This window comes from Diabrotica virgifera, chromosome 7, assembly GCF_917563875.1.
Source record: "Diabrotica virgifera virgifera chromosome 7, PGI_DIABVI_V3a".
Lineage (NCBI taxonomy): Eukaryota > Metazoa > Arthropoda > Insecta > Coleoptera > Chrysomelidae > Diabrotica > Diabrotica virgifera.
The window spans coordinates 6,556,259-6,581,674 of NC_065449.1; the positions used below are offsets into that span (position 1 = coordinate 6,556,259).

Genomic DNA, 25,416 nt, shown 5'->3' on the forward strand with positions numbered 1-25,416 from the left:
GTATAAGTATATAGTGAGCCTATAAGGGTCCGTTTTTCCTTTAGAAGTATGGAAACCTAAAAACTGTTAATTAATCAATCAATTGATATCGGCCCTGGACAGATAACGAAGTACAGGCATATTTGTGCTCTTCACAATTTGTTAGTTCTTGAGTGGTGAATCAATATCTATGAGATTTTTAATTTTTGCATACTGGTAAACAAAAGTATGTTACATCTCCTACTGTAAGTAAAACTGTAAACAATTTAAAATGATTGATTTAACATGTAGTGTTACCACTTTAAATTCTTAACCTGTCCAAATCAACCGGAAACAAAAAGCTGACAAGTTTCTTTGCTAGTGACATGTGAGCGACTTTACTAATTTGATTTTTAGGCATTAATATTTATTTTGAATTGACTTTATTTATTTTTAAATAAGAACACTTATATTAATTTAAATACACAGACTTACTTCATATTATTTATTTACCACACTAACTTACACGAACAATAAACACTTAATAGTATTTAATTTATTAGGAAATACTACACATTATCAAATCTAATTTATATTGTACTTTACAAAATTTATCTAATCAAAAATACCTCCAAATCGTACGCTCTGATACAGTATCTCGTCGTGGCTTTATTAGACTTCTCACTCATTCACAATCGTTGCCTTAAATACTATTTACAGTTTTTCTAGAACAAAAAGAATGATAGCGTCATTTACCTGTTAAAAGAGTCTCCCTTTGATTCTAGAATAAAAATAATATTTACATAAAATAAAGTAACGTTTACATGTATCCAGAAACTGGTGCCAGTCTCACTGGAATGCCAGTGGCATGAAAAATAGACCACCTTTCTATTCAAGACAGCGCTGGCAGACAGCTCTGGACTGGCGCAAAAAAGTGTTTACACTTGAACAAAACCCTATACAAGATGACTCTGCCACATCCTTGGTAGAGGAAGAAATTAGAATAATCACAAGAAACTTCCTTGATGGACAACGGATCATCCAAGTAACGAATCAAGACTGCTAAATACCCCTCCTGGATTTGAACGGTGACTGAAGAAACCATGGCCAATAGACTTAATAAATTAACTATTTATGTGAACTAATATAAAATATATTATACAGGAGAGTTGCCACATGGCAGCTTCTACCTCATGTGTTCAACATTCACACCATTTACTTATAGCTTCATGATCAGATGGTAAATTAAATTGTGTATTAAATAAAAAAAACGTCAAAATATGTTTTATACCTAAAGGTGGAGCAGAATCTATTTCCTGAATTTCAGTTATACAATTTTGATTGCTTATGGAAGATGTTTGTTGTCCTTTATATACTTTCTTATTTTGTACACCAATCCTTTTTCTCAGCGATTACAAATTCAATTCTTGTTCTGCATTACTTCCAATCATTGCAGGAAGTATTTGTATTGTATGATGACCTGATACTAAAGATATAGGAAAAGTCAAACAATGAGGAATGCACATAACTTTCCCCTTGTTGCCATATTCTAAATTTGAAAAAATATATAGAGAATAGTCAGATTTTTTTGATATGCCATTCCTATTACAGCAAGCATTTCATTGGCTAGAATTAGTGACGAGTATAATATATGATGTCATGGTAACTGACGTCTGTCATAATATTGGAGGTTACATTTATAATGTCAAATTATTGTTTTCAATTTATATTTGATTTGTATAGTTTATATTTTAACAACGGTTTATTTTTTAAATAACTTTACTTTCCCTTCCGTATCCTTGATTGGTCGTTTAGGTTCGTAATGGTTTTCTTGTATGGTAGGTTTAGTTAGGCATTAATTTTAAGAAATGTTGCTGGCTAAATGGGCACAGCTTCCAAAGGCCACAAAAGAAGAAGAAAAAATAAACAAACAAAAATCTTACATAACCTTCTATCTAAGCCTTCTATACTATAGGAAAACATGACTGACACTGGGTGCGTTCGGATGACCACAGCGGCTGGACAGCTGAGCCAGCAGTAGCTGTCAGACGTCACTGCTGGAAGTCAGCCGCTGAGAGATTTACTAAGCTTTCCCTATCACAGCTGGATACAACCACTCAGCCGATTTCTGCTGATAGTCATCCGCTATGGTCGTCCAAACTCACCCACTTATACGCTCTGAACTTCGCTGGTGTCGCTCCTAGCGGATTACTAATTCAACTTTCACCAGTAATTTTTAAATTTATTATTTAATTTTATCGCTTAATATTTACAACGCAAAAAAGTAATTAAATTGTAATCGATTTTTTAAAAATTTTGCTAACTGTTTTAACATTCTCTTAATGAAATATTAATTTCTTACTTCAGATACATTCACAATTATCGTGTAGATGGCGCTTAGATGATTTATATCTAATTATAATTAGATATTACAAAATATTAAAAAAACTTAATTCAGTATTTAAACCGTAAGTATACTTAAGATAAAAATATATACCACAGCTTTGACCAACTAATATTTTTTCTAATTAATGTTTTTAATTTCAATTTTAAATTATTCACTTTGACATTTATGTCAAATTTCCAGTAAAGGTTTACAGACTTGTCACTACTGGCTCTCGCGATTTTTTAATTATCCCCTCTACCTATGAGCTCAGCGTATATTACAGATACAGTTGGAAAAATGAAAGAATAGGGCTTTTCATCGATTGTCATTTGTTTCGAGCTTCTGTCATGTGTCACACAATATTATCATTGGTTATATCAATAACGTATGACGTAGATATATTAATATTATGTGACACATGACAGAAGCTCGAAACAAATGACTGTGAATGAAAAGCCCTATACCCATGAACGATCACATCAATCACTTAATTTATGTTTGTTGTCTTTTTCTAATAATAATAAACGTTTGTTATAGAAAAAGATAGGAAACACAAAATAAGTGATCGATGTGATCGTTCATGGGTATTCTTTATTTTTCCCACTGTAGTTATCTTTGTTTCACACTCTTAAAGACAAAGAGAAACAGTGTCACCTGTAGTTGCTGTGGTAAATACATACCGTCGAAAAAATGAAAGAATACCCATGAACGATCACATCAATCACATATTATTCAGATTATTAATAATCTATCTCTCTCATTTATTATTTATGAAAAAAAAACAGCAAATACAAAATATGTGATTGATGTGATCGTTCATGGGTATTCTTTCATTTTTCCGACTGTATATGTTTTTATTTGGCAACAGCGCTTGTTTCCAAACTTAACGGTAGTGAAAAACTAATAAATGAGGAAAAATTGTTGAATTTGCTTGCCATCAAGTTTGTACGAGTACCAGTGGGTTATATTTCATTAAATATAATATGAAGTGCATGCCTAATTGTTTAACTTTTAGTTTATCATACTTTAACAATGAATTGGGTGGCTCTCTGATCCAATATAAGTACTGTTATTATTTCCACTAAAAATGGTTACAGGAACAATTTTTTAAATTTTTTGATTTGATTGATATGACACATTTTTAAAATTCTGATCAGTCTGACGTAGAGGACATTTTGTTTGAATAATAGGTTTGTTCTAGCAAACAGTCGAACTAGTCAGCAAACAGTTGGTCAGTGAGAGAACATAATACAGTTACGAGTGCTATCCCCTCTACTCGTGCTGGTCCACTATTCGCTAATGGTTTCAGACCGTTTGAAACTTGTGCTAGAACAAACTGATTGTAAGAAACAAATCACAATAACTGAATAAAACAGATTTTCCCACCTACCTCTATCCAAAGTATACATTTCCTGGCCTCATTGTAGGGAGCATAGTCATATTTTTTCTCCCTAGGGAAACAAAGTACTTTTAATCCCTAGGGAGTAAAAGTAAGTGATGTTGACGTCATACTATGTCATAGCATAGATGAAATAACTTATTGACACCCTATACTATTACTCTATTTTGTATTAGGTAAGTATCCATACATTTTAAATTTTATTTATAGATGTTGCAAAATGGTAAAAACAGTAAATTGTTATTTTGATTTAAAAATTTTTCATTAATAATTTGATAGTTATACTGTACCTACTTGTTAGTTTTAGTTCTCTAATAAATTTTGTTAGTTCTATTGTTGATTGAATACATAAATTCCTGTATTCAATTATGATTCATGTATTCAATCAACAGTTATATAAATATTTTAAAAATGGAAAAATGACTTATTTGAGGGAGGTGGAAAAATGTATAACATGGGAGAAGTGCCTTTTCCTCCCTTGAATGATTACTGTAGTAAACTAGTACACTTTATTCTTGGGAGGAAAAGGTGCACTTCGCTCTCTTGTTATACAAATATCTATAGGTGTTAAATTGGTGAATAAACAAAAAACCAATATAAATAATTAAATACTTTCGCTTTCTTCTCTAAATATTGTTGGTACAGCATTGCATTTTAATTTTCTGCTGCCATCTTGCCAACTTTTTTCCACATGTCAGAAGTAGTGTTCCTAAACATTCAAAAATTGAATACAATATTTTTTAATGATATAAATATTATAAAGAGAATGCATCAAATGCAAATACTCAATTAATTTTACTTGAAGAACTTACTTCACAAACAACAGCATATTTGTTTGGATCTTGTTTTAACCCTATATTTTTAATCCACACTTTCCGTCGTTCAGATTCTTTTGGGAAAGAATTCATTTTCACATTATTTTTCCCCTATCGACTTCGCAACCTTTTACCTTAGAAGAAGGCATTTTTCAACCTGAATAATAGCAATAGTAATTTAATATTTCTCGATCTATCTAGTTAAGTGAGGTTAAACTAGAGTAAACGAAAAATAAACAACTCATCATCTGTTTACCCCTTCCAAATTAATCCGGAAATCTGAGCAAAAGATGGCGGAGCCAATCAGCTTTTAGCGTATACGATGGCAACACTCTTCCAAGACGCACACTGGCTCCGATGCATTGAGTGGCATATCCCTAGCCAAGTCTATCCTTAACATGTCTCTGGTTAGTATAGACATAATTTGACGTGGCACCTTCGCTAACTTTTAAAAAATTCCTAGGCGCATTCACCAAAAATTGCACTGTCAAAATTGGAAATGGATTTTTTTTATACAAAATTATTACATTTGAGGTTTTCCCAACATTGAAATCGTTACAATCTGTATTATCTTCTTTCTTCTCAATATTTGTTTAAAAGAGTTTGTTTCCTTTTAGAAAATTTATACTTATTTCCATATTCTGTTTTGTGAAATTGTTTGCTTCTTGTTAGAAAATTTATACCTAATTTCAAATTCTGTTTTGTAAAATAATGTTAACCAACTTTAATTTTTGAATACTTACAAAACATTTGTTAATTATTGCTCAAGGTTCAGCGTTTATATAACCTCATGTTTACAATGGTAAATTAATGCGACAAAAATATTTAGGACAATAGGTGAAAAACATGGTCATTAAAAAAACAAATAAATTAAGAAAATTATATTACAAAAGTTTCTATAAAATTAGAAACAATCATTTTTCATTAAAATACAAAAAAAAAACGTTTAAAATGAGTGTTTAACACCACGTGCTTAACCATTCCACCTAACTTGTTTTATGTTATTGCTTACGAAAATTATTCACCTTTGGAATAAAAATTTATAAAAATTATGTGAATATAGTTCTTGAAAATTTTACACAATCAAGTCTTCAACATTGCTAATTATTTTTAATAATAATAGGGACAATGTTGTCAAGATTAGATAAAAAATTGAGTATTTTTCATCTAATATCACAAAAAGTGTTTCTGTAACCTTGACCAAATTACGCAAATACTATAAGTACGCAAATGGTCTACTCGTAGTATATTGTCATAGATTACAATAAGTTGTAAGTTTCAAAACGTGACATCCCTTTATTGTTTAATAAATACTGATAATGTAGTGTTTATGTCAGCCCATACAAAAAGTACAAAATGCAGGATCGGAGGATATATACAAGATATATCACGGGAGTAAATTCAACATGCCGTCAAAGATATGAAAAATAATACAGAACCGAGGGAAGAAGGTTTAGTCATTGAGACAATTAAACTAGGAGGTCCACTTTTGATGTCACGAATCCAAACACTTGATAATTATATATCTGTATAATGAAAATATTCCAAATAAAATTTGGTTACAATTCTTCTTCATAAAAAGTAGATACGCAGGCGAAATATCTGGAGGAGGCGTATGTTCAACAATGGACAACTCGGTGCTGATTAATGATGATGATGAGTGTTCATAGAAAGTACACTGAGAGAGAAATATTACAAATAGTGGTTAATTTAAGAAGTCTTAAATGGATTAAGGATTAGTGTATAAAAGTATTTTAGATGTAGGTATAGATTAGATACGGGTAACAAGATTAAAAACATAAAAACGTAGAGTACCTAGTGTGATATGTGATAAAACACAATAAAACTGAAGTACTTTGGAAATTTCGGTACTTTTGAATTTATATGTTGCTACTACTGTTTATACTGGCAATACAGTGATGAAAATGTTAATTTAAACATGCTTATACAGTTTTTATTATCTTAAGTTATTGCCTGGAAAATACACTCACCGGCACAAAATTCCGCCACCCAAAATTTTTGATTAAGTTTGATAATTTATAACTTTATTATTTGTACTCCGATTTTCAAGATTCTTGCACCAGGTTGTAGGTACATGTATTAGTATCGTTTGCAGTGGCGTAGCTAGCCCCACAGGGGCCCCCTATCAAAGTTTATCGCGGGGCCCTTTTCCACGACTGATATGGGATAGTGCCAAAAAATGTTCAACAAAAGCAGCAAAAACGCGTGTATAGAATAGAATAGAAATATATAACCTATTCCACGAATATACGACCCTCTTGGATTATCGCGACAACGAATATTTTACTGTGCAAAATATGAAGAACGACAGTAAATTGCAAATTATATTGTTGTTTACTGGAGTTATTATTAGAGCAAAATACTTTCGTACTTCTTATATTGCACAGTAAAATATTCGTTGTCCCGATAATCCAAAACAGTCGTGTATTCGTGGAATACACCATACTTTATTGTCACTGAAAATTTTACAATTTTATAGACAAAGCGTAGGTACAAAGAGTAGGAAAAAAAAACAACAACAAATACAGTTTACTGAAATTACACAAATCGTCATTATTATTACAAAATAAAAGATAATGAAATAAAACAAAACAATACAGGGTGTTTAATTAATAATTGGAAATATTATTAGATTCCTGGGCTCAAAATATTACGGTTTAACACAAATCGCCCCCGAAAAGGTTTCCTAAGGGAGCTAGAGCTCTTTGAACATGGTGTCTTTTAATTAGTTTTTTTTTGAAATACCTCTAGAACACATCTATTTAGAAAAACTAAAACTGGTACGGCTATTTATCTTCCAGAGATGAATCTATTTCATAAATTGCGAATTTCTATTACCGGTCATATGCGTCCTCTTTGGGTAGCCTGGGTTATTTTATCGCCTACCTTTATTGTCTTTAACTTTTTAGCATTTTTTACACTAGATTATTAAATTGTGTGGTATTCTAGTACTAAAAATTACTCATTCTTTAAGTCGGTAGGATACACCGTTTTCTAGAAAAATCGATTTGAAATTTTTTCGTTTTTTGAATTTGATCAAAATTTAAAAAAAAATTCAAAAAAAACGGTGTATTTTACCGACCCAAAAAGAGTAACTTTTAGTACTAGAATACCTCATAATTTAATAATCTAGTGTCAAAAATGTTTCAAAATTAAAGATACAAAAAATAATGCGATAAAATAACCGTTGACCTACTCAAAGCGAACGCATATGACCGGTACTAGAAATTCGCAATTGATGCAATCGATTCGTCTCTGGAATAAACATACCAGTTTTCGTTTTTTGTTTTCATAGTTTTTTTGAAAATTTTTCTCACCTTAAAAAACACACAATTTTCAAATCGACATTTCTAGAAAACGGTGTATCCTACCGACTTAAAGCAAGAGTACCTTTTATTACTAGAATGCCTCACAATTTAATAATCCAGTGTCAAAAAGGCTTAAAAGGTAAAGATAAAAAATGAAGATAAATAGGGGTACCAGTTTTGGTTTCTCTAAATAGAAGCGTTCTGGAGGTATTAAAAAAAACTAATTACAAGACGCTTTTTTCAAAAAGCTCTAGCTTCTGTAAGAAGCATTTTCAAACTAGTGGATTTGGGTTAAATCTTAATACATATTTTGAGCCCAGGAATCTACAGTTCAATTATTTCGAATTATTAATGAAACACCCTGTATATTGCAAAATTTAAATAAATTGCAAATTGCATAATACAACCTTAGGAACTAATAAGTTCAGCGTATAACACTCAAATATAGATAATAATAATAAATCTAATAAACTCTAATAATCCAAAGTTGAAAAACAGATTTTAATTGAGACTCGAGAAACAGATTGAGAATTGCGAGCGACCGGCAAATAGATATATACCTAAATACAATTAGATAAAGAACAGATTACACGAAAATATACGCAAACAATACAGTGTTTCAATGTTTCAACTTATCAAAGATTAAGCGATTACAAATATTGCAATTTCGCATTATACATTATACAATGTCTCACACAGCCAACGGTGAATAGACAATAAGAAGTAGCTTGGAAACAAAAAACCTCTGTTGTTATAGAACGGCAAGAGGCAGAAAATAGATAGGTACCTGTACAGTAGGTACATAAATATAGTTTATAATAAAAAATCCATTACACGAAAATGTCGATATCCTAACAATAGATGTACACTGTTTCAAAGCGTTGTAATAGTGAAATAATTGCAGAGTATTTTGTTCAATTGTTTGAATAGAATTTCGTTTCGACATGCCGCTTTGGGGCCCCTGAATGTCGGGGGCCCCGTATAATTGATACGGCTGATACGGCGGTAGCTACGCCTCTGATCGTTTGGTATTATTCCGGTAACACAAAAATTTTGTTTGCATTGCATTATACGGGAATGAATGGAAGGGTTGTATTTCCTCCTAACTTAAAAAGATTCTGTGGAAAAATGGGTTTTGTTTCATAGTCCTGTCATATTATCCCGGAGGCATCACTAAAATTCTGTTTTTTGAATTATCCGAATATCTCTCTTCTTATGAGAGCTGTGCCATTTTGTGTAAATAAAAACACTGATTGACTCATAAAATAGAGGTTGGATTGATAAGATTAGAATGGCCCGCATGCAGCCCAGATCTCAATCCTATTGAGCATTTATGGGATGAATTAAAAAAAGCTATTCGCCGTCATCCTGGGCCTCCAGAAACTTTGGTACAGTTATGGCCCTGGTAGAGGAATATCGGACTATTCCCGAGGCAAGAATAACACATATTTATTCGATGCCAAACAGATCGCGAGCAGTCGTTGCTGCAAAGAGGTAGGACATACTCGCTATTGAATTGTTTGGTTTTGTTGTTAATTTTGTGTTGTTTTGTTAATTTTAGTGAGTTTGATATTTTTAATCAAAAAAACCTTCAAAGCTGTGTTTTTCTTTACAGCTCTTACAAGAAAAGAGATATTTAGATAATTCAAAAAACAAAACCTTAGTGATACTTCCAGGATAATACAAAAAGAGTATGAAACAAAATCAGCGATCAAAATTTTTCCACAGAATTATTTAAAGTTAAGAGAAAATACAACGCTTTCATTCACCCCCGTATAATGCCATCTAAGCAAAAAATTTTTGTTACTGGAATAATAAAAAACGACATCAATATATGTACCGACAAACTGATGCAAGAATCTTGAAAATCGGAGTACAAATAATAAAGTTATAAATTGTCAAACTTAATCAAAAATTTTGGGTGGCGGAATTTTTTGCCGGTGAGTGTATATACATACATAATAGTAAGAAATTGATACCAAATTATGGTCAAATTAATCGTTAACCATTTCTTAAGGGATTACATAAAAAAGGAGAGCAAAATTAAAAGGAAGCACATATATTATCAGATATTCAGATATTTGTGGTCAAAATGAAGCTCATCTATAAGTTACTTTCAACAGCGTCAGATGCTTTGGCTTTATAATAAAACAGTTGTATCCATATATAACCAAAATTCTAGGTTTCTGATGCCTGGTTGCACCAGCAAAACTTAAGCTAGAGCTTTAAGTCCCACTTACGTTGCACCATAATTTTCAATTCTTTAAGATGCAATACACGTGGCAATCAGTTGTGGCAAGCTGAAAATTGATCTGAGACTTAATATTTCAACACGTATGTTTCGTAAGCTAAAAAAAGGCACGTCTTAAGCTTAAGATCTGTTGGTGCAACCAGAATAAATTTTAGGTGATTTATGTGATCAATATAGGTATGTGGTAGAATGATTAAGCTACAGTGTGAGGCCATACTGGCAGACTAGATCACCAATTTATGTCATATAAACTACGCATAATATTCAGCATATTTTTTTAATCAAGGCTGTTCTTTGAAATTGAAAATATGTCATTTATTTTTGAAGTTATATTTCTTTAGGCGCGATTGAGAGTAAAATTTCATAATACTGCGCGGATGCGCACATAGACAGTATGGCGTTTAGTTGCTGAATCTTTCAAGTTATGTATAAATACAATATATCAGTGAAAGAAAAGGTGTGAAAAGAATATACAGTAAAACCTGCCATATCCGGATCAATGTGGCGACAGACCGATCCGGATATGAAAAAATCCGGATATCAAGACCACTACTTCTTTTACAGTCTCTGAAACGTTTCCTCCTTCATACATTCCAGTAATCAACGCCGTCAGTAACTTTCGTCGATAGACACGTTTTATAGATTCTAGAATACATTATTTCGCCATCTTTTAGTTCTTTTGGATCGGGATGAGAGGGTGCGTTGTCTAACAGCAGGACTGCCTTTCTCGGTAGATTTCAGTAGATCTGGACGGCAGAACCGTCCGGATATGGGGAGGTCCGGATATGACAGGTTCGGATGTGGCAGGTTGTACTATATTAGTATTGTTAGTAAATATATTTATTATAATTTTTGTGTCTTTGGATTTGTCTTCCTCAGGAGTAAGATAAGTATTATTAAAACATTTTATTGTATATTTATTATACTTCACCTTCCAGTCTGTTTGTTACCGTGAATTGTCATTAGGTACGTCCGAACCGATACAGACACAGTCCTCGTAGCGTATTTGGTATAGCATTCGGCCAGAGATCGAGAGGTCTTGAGTTCGAGTCCGGAGCAATCCTATACTTTTTTTTTTATTTGTTTGAAAGCGGTAAGCACAAAATTAGTTTGGTGTTTAAAAAAATTAAAAGAAACTGTTTAAAGTATATTTATTTTTAAGAAATCATATAATAGAAGTATAACTTGTTACGTGCGTACAAAGTACACACACATTCTTTTTTTTTATAGATACACTGTTTTAGATTACATCCTTTAAAAGCGCAAGAATAGCTTACTTAGCTTATTGGCTTACTGCCAGCAGTCCAGAGATTAGCTTACTTCCAGCAATCAGCAAGATAGCAGAGAGTGTCATCCAATCCAAGAGAGAGAGAAGGAGTTCGTTAAAATGAAAAAACGGTTTGACAACAGCGTATCTTTATACGATACTAAAAAAGAATGTGTGTGTACTTGGTACGTACGTAAGAAGTTATACTTCTATTATATAATTTCAACGAAATAAATAATAAACTTAACAGGTTAATTGTATTTTATTTAAATATTAAACTAACTTTCTTACCTACCACTTTTAAAAATTTTTTATTAAAACAACCAAAAATTAAAAAAAAAATGAATCATGCGGGATTGGAACCCGCGACCTCTCGATCCCTGGTCCAATGCTCTACTAACGAAGCCACACGAAGCTATCGAGACCCTTGGAAGTGACGTTTCGGATATAATTACACAACACGGTGACAAATAGATCAAGTGAAGTATAAAAATGTTATACCTAGATATTTTATTATCTTACTACCGAGGAAGACAAATCCAAAGACACAAAAATTATAATAAATAATACATTTACTAAAAACACTAATATATTCTTTTAATGACTTATTTGCGCTGATATATACAGCCGGTTCCTAAAAAAACTGATACGACTCTTAGTAAGATTCGATCATGTTGAGCAGTGTATTTGATTGATCTGACATTATATTTATTATGACAGACAAATAATAAAATAAACAAACAACAAATAACAAACAACTGATTACATATTATGTTAATTCATAAATTGTACTAATTATTAAGGTCTAAATGTTTATATTATTTTGAATTCCTATATTTTATAAAGAACATATAAATGATAGTTTTTACATCAAATAGATCACATAATTATTGTAAACGTGGATTATACAACAAAACAAATTAATATTCAATTCAGCCCTGTAACTTATTAAAATAAATATTATAGAAGTTTTCAGGGACTTTCAGCCCTCGATAATAATGTCTTTCATTTTGAGTTTAAATGTTTCAAAAATATTTATTAGTTTTCTCAGGATTCGAAAAAAAAATGAATACAATTAAAATACATTGAGAATTTTGACATGCGTCACAATTTTGCATTAACTCAATGTAAAATTCTAAACTGTTGAATTCCAGCTTCCCTAATTATTTGACATCAAATGACATTAGAAACTATTTGTAGAGGATTGAAATCTGTATTGAAAACAACTATTAAAATTGGTCTACGTAATTAAACATATTCCAAAATTTTGTAAAAATGTAATACATTTCAGTTTTCAGCCCAAACTTAGGCCACACACAATGCAATATGTTCACATTTTTGAAATGTCAATATTTTTATTTTATCATCTATTGTTTAAAAACAATACAGTTGATAAGATACCCTCAGTTGCGAAGAAATTATTAATAATAAAGATTAATAATAAAGTCTAATAACCGTGGAACAGAATAATATATCTGACAAATTTTAAGATTTGGCAGTGACATTGACAGTATGTAAATATTAAGTATTTATCCTTCAAAATACACTGCTCAATTTTCTACAAAATACGCTTCAAGAGTCGTATCAGTTTTTTTTGGAACCAGGTGTACATACCTATCTTGAAAGATTAGCAACGAACTACATACTGTCTGTGTACGCATGCGCCAGGGAATTATAAAATTTCACGTAAAGAAGTATAACTTCAATAATTAGAATAATTAGGTGTTATGTTTTAGTTTTCAATATTCCAACAGTGTCGAAAGTTGGACACTCAATAAGGAACTCTTAAAAGGTAGAGGCTTTTAAAATGTGGGTCTACAGATGCGTTCTCAGAGAGTTATAGAGGGATACAGTCACAAATCAGGCAATCCTGGAAATACTGAGTATTGAACTTATGCATTTGGCCACTTTTGCCTAGAGGCACAAGAAATGAGTTCCTACAGCTTATAATGCAAGGAATAATTGCTCATCTTAAATATTCTGCGTAGTTATTCCCTTAAAAGTAATTTAAAACATTACTTATCAAATACTTTCCTCAATACAATATATTGATGTCTCCTAAACAGATGATATAGATATAAACAATACAGGAACCGTCATTTTTCGTTATTACCAAACGAACTAAAGGAATTTTTATTTTTATAAGTATACATATATTGAAATATTTATTTGTATATTATTAAAAAACAATTAAAAAGCTACAGATCATTTAATAATCAGAAGGAGTTTATAATATGCGCAATATGCGCCTCATTAGTGACGTCACAATCATTTTCATTCTAATTCTAAACATGTCCAATTTGTATAATAAAAGTCTTGACTAATTAATACAATTAATTAATTTCCAAATAAATTCACAAAATGAGTAAAAATTATACCCAATGTTTGTAAAATGCGCAATTTGGTTTGTTTAGAATCCAAAAATCAACCAAAATTTGGTATGATGACGTCACGGTGAGAACTGGGTATTGTTTGAAACATTACCGGATTTACATAATATATTTGCTGTCCCACAGGAATACTTCTTTGAATGTGAATTATTCTTCGTATTTTACTCCTTCTCACTATTGTTAAGTAATAATTAATAAAACGTGGACCTGTTTTAAATCACCGAATCCAACAATTGCTTGCTATGTCGTTTTCTTTTATCAATGATTTATTTTTTGGATATGGAAAAAGCTATAAATTCAATGGCGTAACCAGGATGATCCTAAGGGTGGTTACAACTACTGGAGGGTATCTCAATGGCGTAACCAGGATGATCCTAAGGGGGGTTACAACTACTGGAGGGTATCTGGTACTCTATGCTTAACACCATGTTAATGGTGTTAAGCATAGAGCTCAAAGTAAATCCCAATGGGGGGGTTATAATCCCCAAAACCCCCCTGGTTACGCCACTGTAGGAATCTGGTTGTTTTTGGTGACGGAACCTGCAAGTAACCACTTCCTGCGCAGCAATCTTATAATTTTAACATATTCCACTTCCTGACTAGTCGATAATACTAAAGTTCCATGTCAAATTGGTCCTCGGAGGTATTGTGGTTGTTGATTTCTGGCTGTGACTTTCTTGGACTTGGAGGTAATGGCCTGGAATGGTTTTGTTTTCTAACTACGTTCTTAGCGGAGCCGCCTAAGATGGTGTCTGGAATCTCGAACTGAGGGGGTGTTTTGGAAATTGGGGAGTTCCTTAGGTTCAGAAGAACCGATTTTTCGTATACTATTTTTGTACCTGCAAGATAGAAAAATATGTATTAGCAAAATTTATGTTATTACGTAAGGCGTAAGGTTTTTTACATAAGAATACACAGATCTACAAAGAATTTTAGATAAGGTTGTTGCAACGAGTGAAGAATTTGGTCTGTCACTAAACATAAAGAAAACATAATTCATGGTTATATCAAAGAAAAATATTAGAACATCAATCTACACGTAAATAATAAGACGATAGAACGAGTTCAGAATTATAACTATTTAGGGGCAAACATTAATAAAACAAACGATTATACCAACGAAATCAGAGTTAGAATAGAAAAGGTTGGAAGGTATTCAATAATATGAAACAAATATTAAGTAGTAGAGACCTCAGCCTAAATCTTAGAAAACGAGTACAAAAGTGATGTATTTTCTGTAAATAGATTGGAAGCATTTGAAATGTGGAGATATCGAAGAATGCTGAGAATCTCCTGGGCAGACAGAATAACCAATGAAGAAGTACTAAGAAAAATACAGTACAAAATAAGAAAACTCCAATACTTGGGTCATATTGATATAACACGTGGTGATAGATATGAACTCCTAAAAAATTAATAATGTAGGGAAAGATTCAAGGAAGGCTCAGCATAGGTAGAAGAAAAATGTCCTGGCTGAGAAATCTCGGGGAATGGTTTGGTTGCAGTTCAACTGACTTCTTTCGGGCTGTAGTGTCAAAAGATAGAAGAGCAATGGTGATTGCCAACCTTCGTCGCGGAGATGGCACGTAAAGAAGAAGAAAGTTAGGGTGTCTTATAATTTCTTCTTGTAGGAAATACACTTGAAATATTTTTCTTGTCTAAGTATCTAATAGTCTTCTATCGACTCGGTATTCGATCTAACTAGTAAATTTATTCTCTGTTTATACATTTTCTTGTTTATATGACCTATATAGTTTTTTCAGACTTACAAGGACTCATCATGTAATTTTGTGACTGTTTAGTACTTATCTATAAAACAGAGCCGTGCGGTACATCTTTTCAATATGATGCAATTCTTCGAAATGCCGCCCCTTAATAGTTATTTATGATATAAGTGTTCAAAGTACAATTTTGAGGCACGCATGTGAAAGTTTGCAGAATGAGCGAAGCGAATTCTGCAATTCACATGAGTGCCTTAAAAATGTACTTTTTAACACGTATATCATACAATATTTTTTCTACCAACGTCTTATATATCAACAATTATAATTTATTTATTCTCAAATACAGGACAATACCTACAAAAACTTTTACTTAAACTTGACTGACATTCAATTTTTATATTTTTCTTGACATTACATCAAAACTGTCTATAATTTCAATAGGTACCAATACTTTAGTTTTTTTTTCTACAAACGTGTTAAAAATGCAATAATACAGTTTAAATTAAATTTTAAAAAACCTTTTAAACCACATTTTTCAAATTGCGCAAGTTGTACTATGAATATTACTGTTAATAAATGAAATATAAATATTTTGACGTTTCACAATTTGACAATTCACTTTTAACTGCAGTGCCTTAAATTTTTTAAAGCACTAGTGCTTTAAAGTAGCATTTTTAACTTGAAATGAGTGCTATTTTTTTAGTTTTGTTTGTCTTATGGAGCTTCATAAATAGTTTTTAATAATTTTTAATTTTGAAAAACTTCTTTCCTCACTAGCTACCGAGACAGGGAGTGTTAATAAAATTCTTAGCGATACAACTACATTTGGGCACAGTATAAAGAGGGAACCTCTATATACTGTGATTTGGGTATACAAAAATACTTAGTTCAAAACTTCTAAAGGTTTCATGGACTATGTTATCATTTGGGATATACCACGCAATTCTTCTAGAAGATCATTTGCCTGTATATCTGATTCTTTTTCTATTGAAAGTATTGAATGATACAATATTTTTTAGTGTTTGATTATTTATTTCCCTCAATTTAAAAATATTATCAAAAATTTATTTATTTATGAATTTCTAGAAGAGGAAATATAGATGAAAAAATTCATTTTAAATTTATCTTCTTCTGGCGCTTTATTATTGACGCTTTTTTCTCCTGGCTCGAATTTCATTTTCCGCTGGAAATTCGGAGCTTATATCAAGATTTTCTGCAATTTTATTAGAAGTAATTGTAATTTTCGTTTGGTCATAGCCAGATTGTCTGTAACTTGAATTGGCTGAATTTATATGAAATAAAAAATCATGCCAAAGAACTCCGCATATAAATTTATAATTTTTAATGTTTTTTGCTAATCCTCGTGCTTTGACTTAAGTTTCTGTATCTTTGTTGACTTCTTCTATTATTTTGAATAATGCATCATATATCACAAAATTGAAATCAAGGTTTTTCATGCATCTATTCGACTTGGCCATCTAGTATGGATTAACAGTTTTAGAGTTAGTTGTGAAACATGTTTTATCAGAACTTCCCAACGCTTTGTAGAACCAGAAAAAAGTGTAAAATTCTTGTATAATACAAAAAACGTTGTTGTTTCTGTAGAAGACGCTTTCACTTTTAAAAGTAAGTTTACAGAGTGGCATGCGCCACGCTTTAAACTTGAGTGATACACTCCATCGGATATTTTCAAATATTCTATTTTGCACACCCATTCTTATTCCTATAATTATTTTGATGTATTTTCATTTTACTAATTATGCCGCCCCCTTGTGATGCCGCCTGATGCGACTGCCTCACCGCATCATAGCACCGCACGGCCCTGTATAAAAACTGTTTCGTTGTCCTTGTATTTTCCCCTGTCTACCATATTATGTAACCTTGAATAACGTACTATTTAATCAAGCCAATATTTAAGTACAATTACAAATATTATTTCTATCACTTAAAAAATATTTTTTTGCTCGGCGATAACCTACATTTCAACCGATAACAAATTATAATTTGAAATTCTCGAAAAATTAGACATTCAATTCATTTCTACGCTGCTAATAGGGCCTTTCATTCACAGTCATTTGTTTCGAGCTTAAGTCATATGATAAAATAAAAATAAAATAAAAATTTGATTTTTATTCAGTTGCAATGCGAAGGCAAAACAATCTTATTTTTCACTTAGAATACGGAGCGCAGTCCAGCAATCTGAAGCGACGATTTTCGACTCTTATTGGAGTCTCATCGGAAAGACGTAGGCCTGCTGCTTCATACTCTAAGTGATCAACACCCAGAGTTTATCCCCCATACCGCAACTGACGGATAGGACTAGGTGACTAGCGTCATCTGGCAATTGAAAGATGAAGTAGTTTTCAATCCTAATAGCAATATTAATAATATTTAAAAATATTAAAATATTACTAAAAGATTTTTAAATTGAAAACTTATTGGTCCATTTTCTTGGTAACACCTCCAAGACTTCTAAAATTTGCAAGCCAAATGGATGCTGAAGCGAAGAAGACAAGAGGAAATTTAAAAAACTTACAATTCACGACCCCGTCTGTTCAGCTGGTAAATTCCAACAGAAAATGAACCTAGTTACTCAAAGAAGTAACGACCAATAAAAAAATAAAATAAAAATTCCATTTTTATTCAGTTGCAATGCGAAGGCAAAACAATCTTATTCTTCACTTAGAATACGGAGCGCAATCCAGCCCTATGAATCGACGATTTTCGACTCATGTTGGAGTCTCATCGGAGAGAACGAAGGCCTGCTGCTTCATACTCTAAGTCTAAGTGACCAACACCGAGAGTTTATCCCCCACACCGCAACTGACGTGAATGGCCTAGGTGACTAATCTTTTAGTAATATTTTAATATTTTTAAATATTATTAATATTGCTATTGGGATTGAAAACTACTTCATCTGACGTATGAGTTGTTTGTCCGACAATCTGATTTACTAGCCATTATTCTCTTCTTAAAGTGCTCTCTCTTCAATAGAGGTTGGCTACTATGATTGCAAACTCTCTGTCTTCAGCTGTTCAAAATTTAGTCCTGGTCATTGTCGCAGGTTTCTTAGTCTCGATAGTCTTTTTCTTCCTGGTGCTCTCTTTCACTCGATCTTTCCTGTACCTATTAGGTAGTTGTGCATATTGGTAAAAAAGGAACTACTAACAGATGTGAAAACTACCGCACACTGTCACTAATAACACATGCTAGTAAAATCTTGTTGCATATTATCAAAATCAAATTAAAAACTAAAAACCTATCTACATTACCAAATACCTCAGCAACAAGCGGGGTTTGTAGGGGCAAAGGTACACGGGAACAAATCCTGAACCTGAGACAACTCATTGAAAAGTCTAGAGAATTTCAAGTACCTATGATTAGGATTATATGGTTCGTTGACTACCAAAAGGAATTTGATTGTGTAAGCTAGATAAATCTGTGGTCCATTTTAATAGAAATGGGCGCACCAATGCACCTGGTGACATTTATTAAAAATCTGTACCAGTCCAATATAGCAACAGTACGACTAGATTAGAAGTTCTCAAACCAATTCAAGACCGAGAGAGGTGTTAGAAAAGGATGCGTGTTGTTACTTGACTTAATCAACATTTATGGTGAACGAACATGTCATGAGGATGACTTTAGAAGAATGGGCTGGTGGAGTAACAGTAGCTGGTACGAAAATCTCCAATTAAGATTTGCTGATGACACTACACTTATAGCAGCAAATGAGCAAGAAATGTTTGATCTTCTGCGAAGAGTTGAGTACGAAAGCAATAAAGTTGGTCTGAAAATCAATAAAACGAAAAGAAAAATAATAGTGGTCGACAAATTCGACACTACTCAACTGACTAACGGGTTACAGGAATACCCGATAGTAAACACCTTTGTCTATCTTGGGTCCAGTATAACCAACGACGGTAACTGTGAAGCAGAAGTTCGGAGACGTATTGGTATGGCAAAACATGCGATGAGTCGCCAAACTAAGGTTTGGAAAGACAGATCGATCTCTCAAAATATCAAGGTGAGACTGGTGAATGCCCTTGTATTTTCACTATTTCTACACGGAGCAGAGACTTGGACTCTTTGAGCACGCGAGCGCCAAAGAATTTATGCTTTTGAGATGTGGTGCTGGAGAAGGATGCTGCGCATACTTTGGACAGCTCATAGGACAAACGTTTCCATTCTAAACCAACTCGAGATTAAAAAATGGTGTCCACAATATGTCTGCAACGAACTCTGCAATTCTTTGGTCACGTGGTTCGCAGAGGTGACGACAGTTTGGAGAGATTAATTGTTTCTGGAAACGTTCCGGGGAGAAGATCAAGAGGCGATCACCAACTAGATGGTCTGACCAAATAAAGCATTCAGCTGGAAACTCATTCTGCGAAGCTCTTAGAGCAGTTGAAGATAGAGACCAATGGAGAAGAATTGTTATTAATATTGGAATAAATCACGATCCTCAGTAATGGGGAAACGACAAGAGAGAGAGAGAGAGAGAGAGAGAGAGAGAGAGAGAGAGAGAGAGAGAGAGAGAGAGAGAGAGAGAGAGAGAGAGAGAGAGAGAGAGCGAGAGCGAAAGAGAGAGAGAGAGAGAGAGAGAGATGATAAGACCAATAAACATGGAAGGTAATAGTAAACGCGGCAAAGACTGACGAAGAGTTTTAACGCCATTGATGATATTATTATCGCCAGAAATATTAGTAAATAACAAAGGCCTTCGTGTTGTTGACCACGTAAAAAGTGTTAGACCTTTTAGATGGCAGTTATTCAAAGAGACTATTTGTTTTCAAAGGTAGTTGTAATAAACAAAAATGTTGGCACCTCCTTGTATACCGATTTTACTACAAGAAATACTCGATAACACGGTGTTTATTTTTAAGTTTTATTTTTAAATATGTATTTTAAAACAACTATTTTTATCTTAAAAAGTCAGAGGCAATGTAACGATGTTTTATTTAGTACGATATTGTATTTATCACCTTGTCTTTTTTAAAAACGACTTTTCTTATCTTGTGACGTCGTGTAATTTAATCAGAGGCACATATATTACCTTTTTATCGTCTCAAGCGCTTTTCTAGATAGTACATATAGTGATTTTAAAAGTCTTAATTTTAATGAATAATGTTAACACTTAATTTATTTAGTTTTTATTTTAATTTATTTACCTACATTTATTTTTAATTTATTTATAGGTACTATTACTATTTACGCTAAAACAATATAGGAATACATCATTAGACTATAGGAGGCAGAAAAATCAGTAACCTACAATACTAGTCCTGTCGCCAGGGGGGGTACAACGGCCTCCTTAATTCAGATGGACTTACCCAAGTTTTTTTTATATATTTTGACCCGCAGAATACGAATTTTTTGGGTAACAGTTGATTCGGATGTCGATAAGATTGTTATAGACAAAGAACTTGAGGAATTACATAACAGCGATTTCTCGCAAAACACAACATCTTTTTGTATTTTTTGGGTCATTTTAAGCAAAAAATATTCCTACAAGTTTTTTCGTAGAATGCATAGTTTTCGAGAAAACCGCGGTTGAACTTTCAAAAAATCGAAAAATTATAATTTTTGAACCCGAATAACTTTTGATTAAAAAATAAAGTAGCAATTCTGCTTACCGCATTTGAAAGTTTAAGTCAAATTATATCGGTTTTGATTATTTGCATTGCTAAAAATTTATTATTTTATTGTTAAACAAAGATATAAACACCTAGTATGTGAGTGATGTTTTCAATGATTTCCCATTTAAAATCGAACGAGTAGGTAGAGTAGCTACAAGTGCAAGCGAGGCAATTTCTACGTAGCATGCGTTAAAACGCATGTATTAGGCACGGGAAACACTATGTGTTTATAGATTAGTTTAACAATAAAAAAATTAATTTTTAGCAATGAAAATAATCAAAACCGGTATAATTTGACTTAAACTTTCAAATGCGGTAAGCAGAATTGCTACTTTATTTTTTAATCAAAAGTTATTCGGGTTCAAAAAGTGCAATTTTTCGATTTTTTGAAAGTTCAACCGCGGTTATCTCGAAAACTATGCATTCTACGAAAAAACTTGTAGGAATATTTTTTGCTTAAAATGACCCAAAAAATACAAAAATATGTTTTGTTTTGCGAGAAATCGCTGTTATGTAATTCCTCAAGTTCTTTGTCTATAACAATCTTATCGACATCCGGATCAACTGTTACCCAAAAAATTCGTATTCTACGGGTCAAAATATATAAAAAAACTTGGGTAAGTCCATCTGAATTAAGGAGGCCGTTGTACCCCCCCTGGCGACAGGACTATACGCTGATGACACACTTTTTTGATGACATTCTTCTTTTGTTTTTTCCTTTCTTCCGATGTATTTCTCTGCTGTTTGTGTAATAGTTCCTTTTATGGAGTGCTATTGCCGATCTACTCCTTCACTTTCATTTAACTCGTGCCATTTGTGATAAAAGTGCATATCCCTTTCTGCACTTGTTGCATACATTATTATTCTAAAACCTTGTCTCACCTTTGTATATTCATCATCATCAGTGGCGTTACAGCTCTTTAAATGAGCCAAAGCCTCCTTCAGAACAATCATCCATTCACCCCTGTCTCTGGCAACTCTTCTCCATACACTAATTCCAATAGATTTCAAATCATTCTCTAAGTTGTCTTGGTACTGTTGGATATTGTAAATATAGTTTTAGTAGACCACTCTGTAAAACCTAACAACTGTTATCAGAGTAACACATTTCTTATTATTGTAAAAAGTACATTCGCCAAATGAGTATTAAATGAGCCTTCTTTGTAGAAAGATGTGTTTTATTTTAGTAATTTATAGTTTGTAATATTCACCCTCAAATTTGGGCTAAAATATATTACAAAGTGGCGACGAGTTTTATGGACATTTGTTCTAGTATTACGAACGAGACTAGTGACTTTTTGGCGTAGTTAACGCATTTTTTATATTAAAAATACCGGACGTGACAAAAACGCCATCGTATGTTCTGTTTACCGGTACCATTCAAGAGTTCGTGCCCGGTAACTCAGATTGGACAGTGTATAAGAAACGATTAAGTAATTACCTTGCTGCAAATGATATTAGTGACGAAAATCGGAAACGCGCTATTCTCTTAAGTTTATTAAATGAAGAAGCGTATAAATTGTTGTTCAATATGTGTATTCCAGACGAGCCAGAGATAAAAACGTTCAAAGAGTTGGTTGATTTGATGGATGAACATTTTAAACCGAATAAATCAGTGTTTAGTAACAGGGACAATTTTTTTATAGCACGCAAAATGGCCAACGAAAGTGCCGAAGAATGGGCAGCACGTCTACGTAGTTTGGTAGTGTCGTGTGAGTTTGGTGGCGCCCGTGAAATCGAACAGGCGTTAGTGAATCAATTTATCATAGGCTATGATAGTGGCACAGTAAAAGATCGTCTCTACGAGGAGAAATCCACGGTAAAGTTTTCCGAGGTGGTGGAAATAGCTTCAGCAAAATCTGTAAGTTTTTCAAATTTACAAGTTGTAAAAAAGGAACCAGAAATCCATTTCGCCGGCGGAAGCTTTTCCAAATTTAAACAGTCAGCGCATGTTCGCGCATCTTCATCTCAGAAAAGCAACTTCGACGCAGGAGGGAGGAGCCAATCTTCAACAGCTGGAACTTCCACCAAGACTAAATGTTTGGTATGCGGACGTAAAAACCACAATTCATATAAGTGTGCCTATCGAGAATGTTTTTATCACATTTGCAATATAAAAGGGCATTTAGCACCAATGTGTTCAAATAAAAATAATAAATCTAATAAAACAGGTAATAAAAACAATTTTCTAGATTCTGAAGAATATTGTTTATATAGTTTACAATATAATACGAATCCTGTGTTAATAGATTTATTAATTGATAATGAGTTGTTTACATTTACGTTGGATGCTGGCGCTAGCTATAGTGTTATTTCAGAAAGCTTTTATAATTTAAATTTTAGCAATAAAATTTTGCAGGCAACCTCCAAAATTTTTAATCTTTATAAAGGGGACAAATTAAAACCTTTAGGTTTCGTTAATTGTGAGGTTAAATATAAAGAGAATTTAAGTAAAGAAAGTACTGAATGGCCTAAAAGAGTGGTCAAACCCATAGATCGTTTAACGTATGAGTAATTTCTTTTTTATTATTTTGTAAATACTTATATTTGTTTTACTAGTAAAAAATAATTTTTTTAAGGGGGAGATGTTGGATATTGTAAATATAGTTTTAGTAGACCACTCTGTAAAACCTAACAACTGTTATCAGAGTAACACATTTCTTATTATTGTAAAAAGTACATTCGCCAAATGAGTATTAAATGAGCCTTCTTTGTAGAAAGATGTGTTTTATTTTAGTAATTTATAGTTTGTAATATTCACCCTCAAATTTGGGCTAAAATATATTACAAAGTGGCGACGAGTTTTATGGACATTTGTTCTAGTATTACGAACGAGACTAGTGACTTTTTGTCGTAGTTAACGCATTTTTTATATTAAAAATACCGGACGTGACAAAAACGCCATCGTATGTTCTGTTTACCGGTACCATTCAAGAGTTCGTGCCCGGTAACTCAGATTGGACAGTGTATAAGAAACGATTAAGTAATTACCTTGCTGCAAATGATATTAGTGACGAAAATCGGAAACGCGCTATTCTCTTAAGTTTATTAAATGAAGAAGCGTATAAATTGTTGTTCAATATGTGTATTCCAGACGAGCCAGAGATAAAAACGTTCAAAGAGTTGGTTGATTTGATGGATGAACATTTTAAACCGAATAAATCAGTGTTTAGTAACAGGGACAATTTTTTTATAGCACGCAAAATGGCCAACGAAAGTGCCAAAGAATGGGCAGCACGTCTACGTAGTTTGGTAGTGTCGTGTGAGTTTGGTGGCGCCCGTGAAATCGAACAGGCGTTAGTGAATCAATTTATCATAGGCTATGATAGTGGCACAGTAAAAGATCGTCTCTACGAGGAGAAATCCACGGTAAAGTTTTCCGAGGTGGTGGAAATAGCTTCAGCAAAATCTGTAAGTTTTTCAAATTTACAAGTTGTAAAAAAGGAACCAGAAATCCATTTCGCCGGCGGAAGCTTTTCCAAATTTAAACAGTCAGCGCATGTTCGCGCATCTACATCTCAGAAAAGCAACTTCGACGCAGGAGGGAGGAGCCAATCTTCAACAGCTGGAACTTCCACCAAGACTAAATGTTTGGTATGCGGACGTAAAAACCACAATTCATATATAAGTGTGCCTATCGAGAATGTTTTTATCACATTTTCAATATAAAAGGGCATTTAGCACCAATGTGTTCAAATAAAAATAATAAATCTAATAAAACAGGTAATAAAAACAATTTTCTAGATTCTGAAGAATATTGTTTATATAGTTTACAATATAATACGAATCCTGTGTTAATAGATTTATTAATTGATAATGAGTTGTTTACATTTACGTTGGATACTGGCGCTAGCTATAGTGTTATTTCAAAAAGCTTTTATAATTTAAATTTTAGCAATAAAATTTTGCAGGCAACCTCCAAAATTTTTAATCTTTATAAAGGGGACAAATTAAAACCTTTAGGTTTCGTTAATTGTGAGGTTAAATATAAAGAGAATTTAAGTAAAGAAAGTACTGAACGGCCTAAAAGAGTGGTCAAACCCATAGATCGTTTAACGTACGAGTAATTTCTTTTTTATTATTTTGTAAATACTTATATTTGTTTTACTAGTTAAAAATAATTTTTTTAAGGGGGAGATGTTGGATATTGTAAATATAGTTTTAGTAGACCACTCTGTAAAACCTAACAACTGTTATCAGAGTAACACATTTCTTATTATTGTAAAAAGTACATTCGCCAAATGAGTATTAAATGAGC

At 32.6% G+C, this 25,416-nt stretch overlaps 1 protein-coding gene across 1 annotated transcript in view; it reads right to left on the minus strand.

Annotated features, from left to right (window-relative positions):
* Positions 1–5,424: 5,424 nt before the first annotated feature.
* LOC114336364 (eukaryotic translation initiation factor 4E-binding protein) overlaps positions 5,425–25,416 on the minus strand; it is a 55,465-nt gene continuing 35,473 nt past the window's right edge. The window contains exon 2 of the mRNA XM_028286719.2: positions 5,425–14,634. Within this exon, the coding sequence (XP_028142520.1) occupies positions 14,408–14,634 (227 nt within the window). The 3' untranslated portion in view covers positions 5,425–14,407. The remainder of the gene's footprint in view (positions 14,635–25,416) is intronic.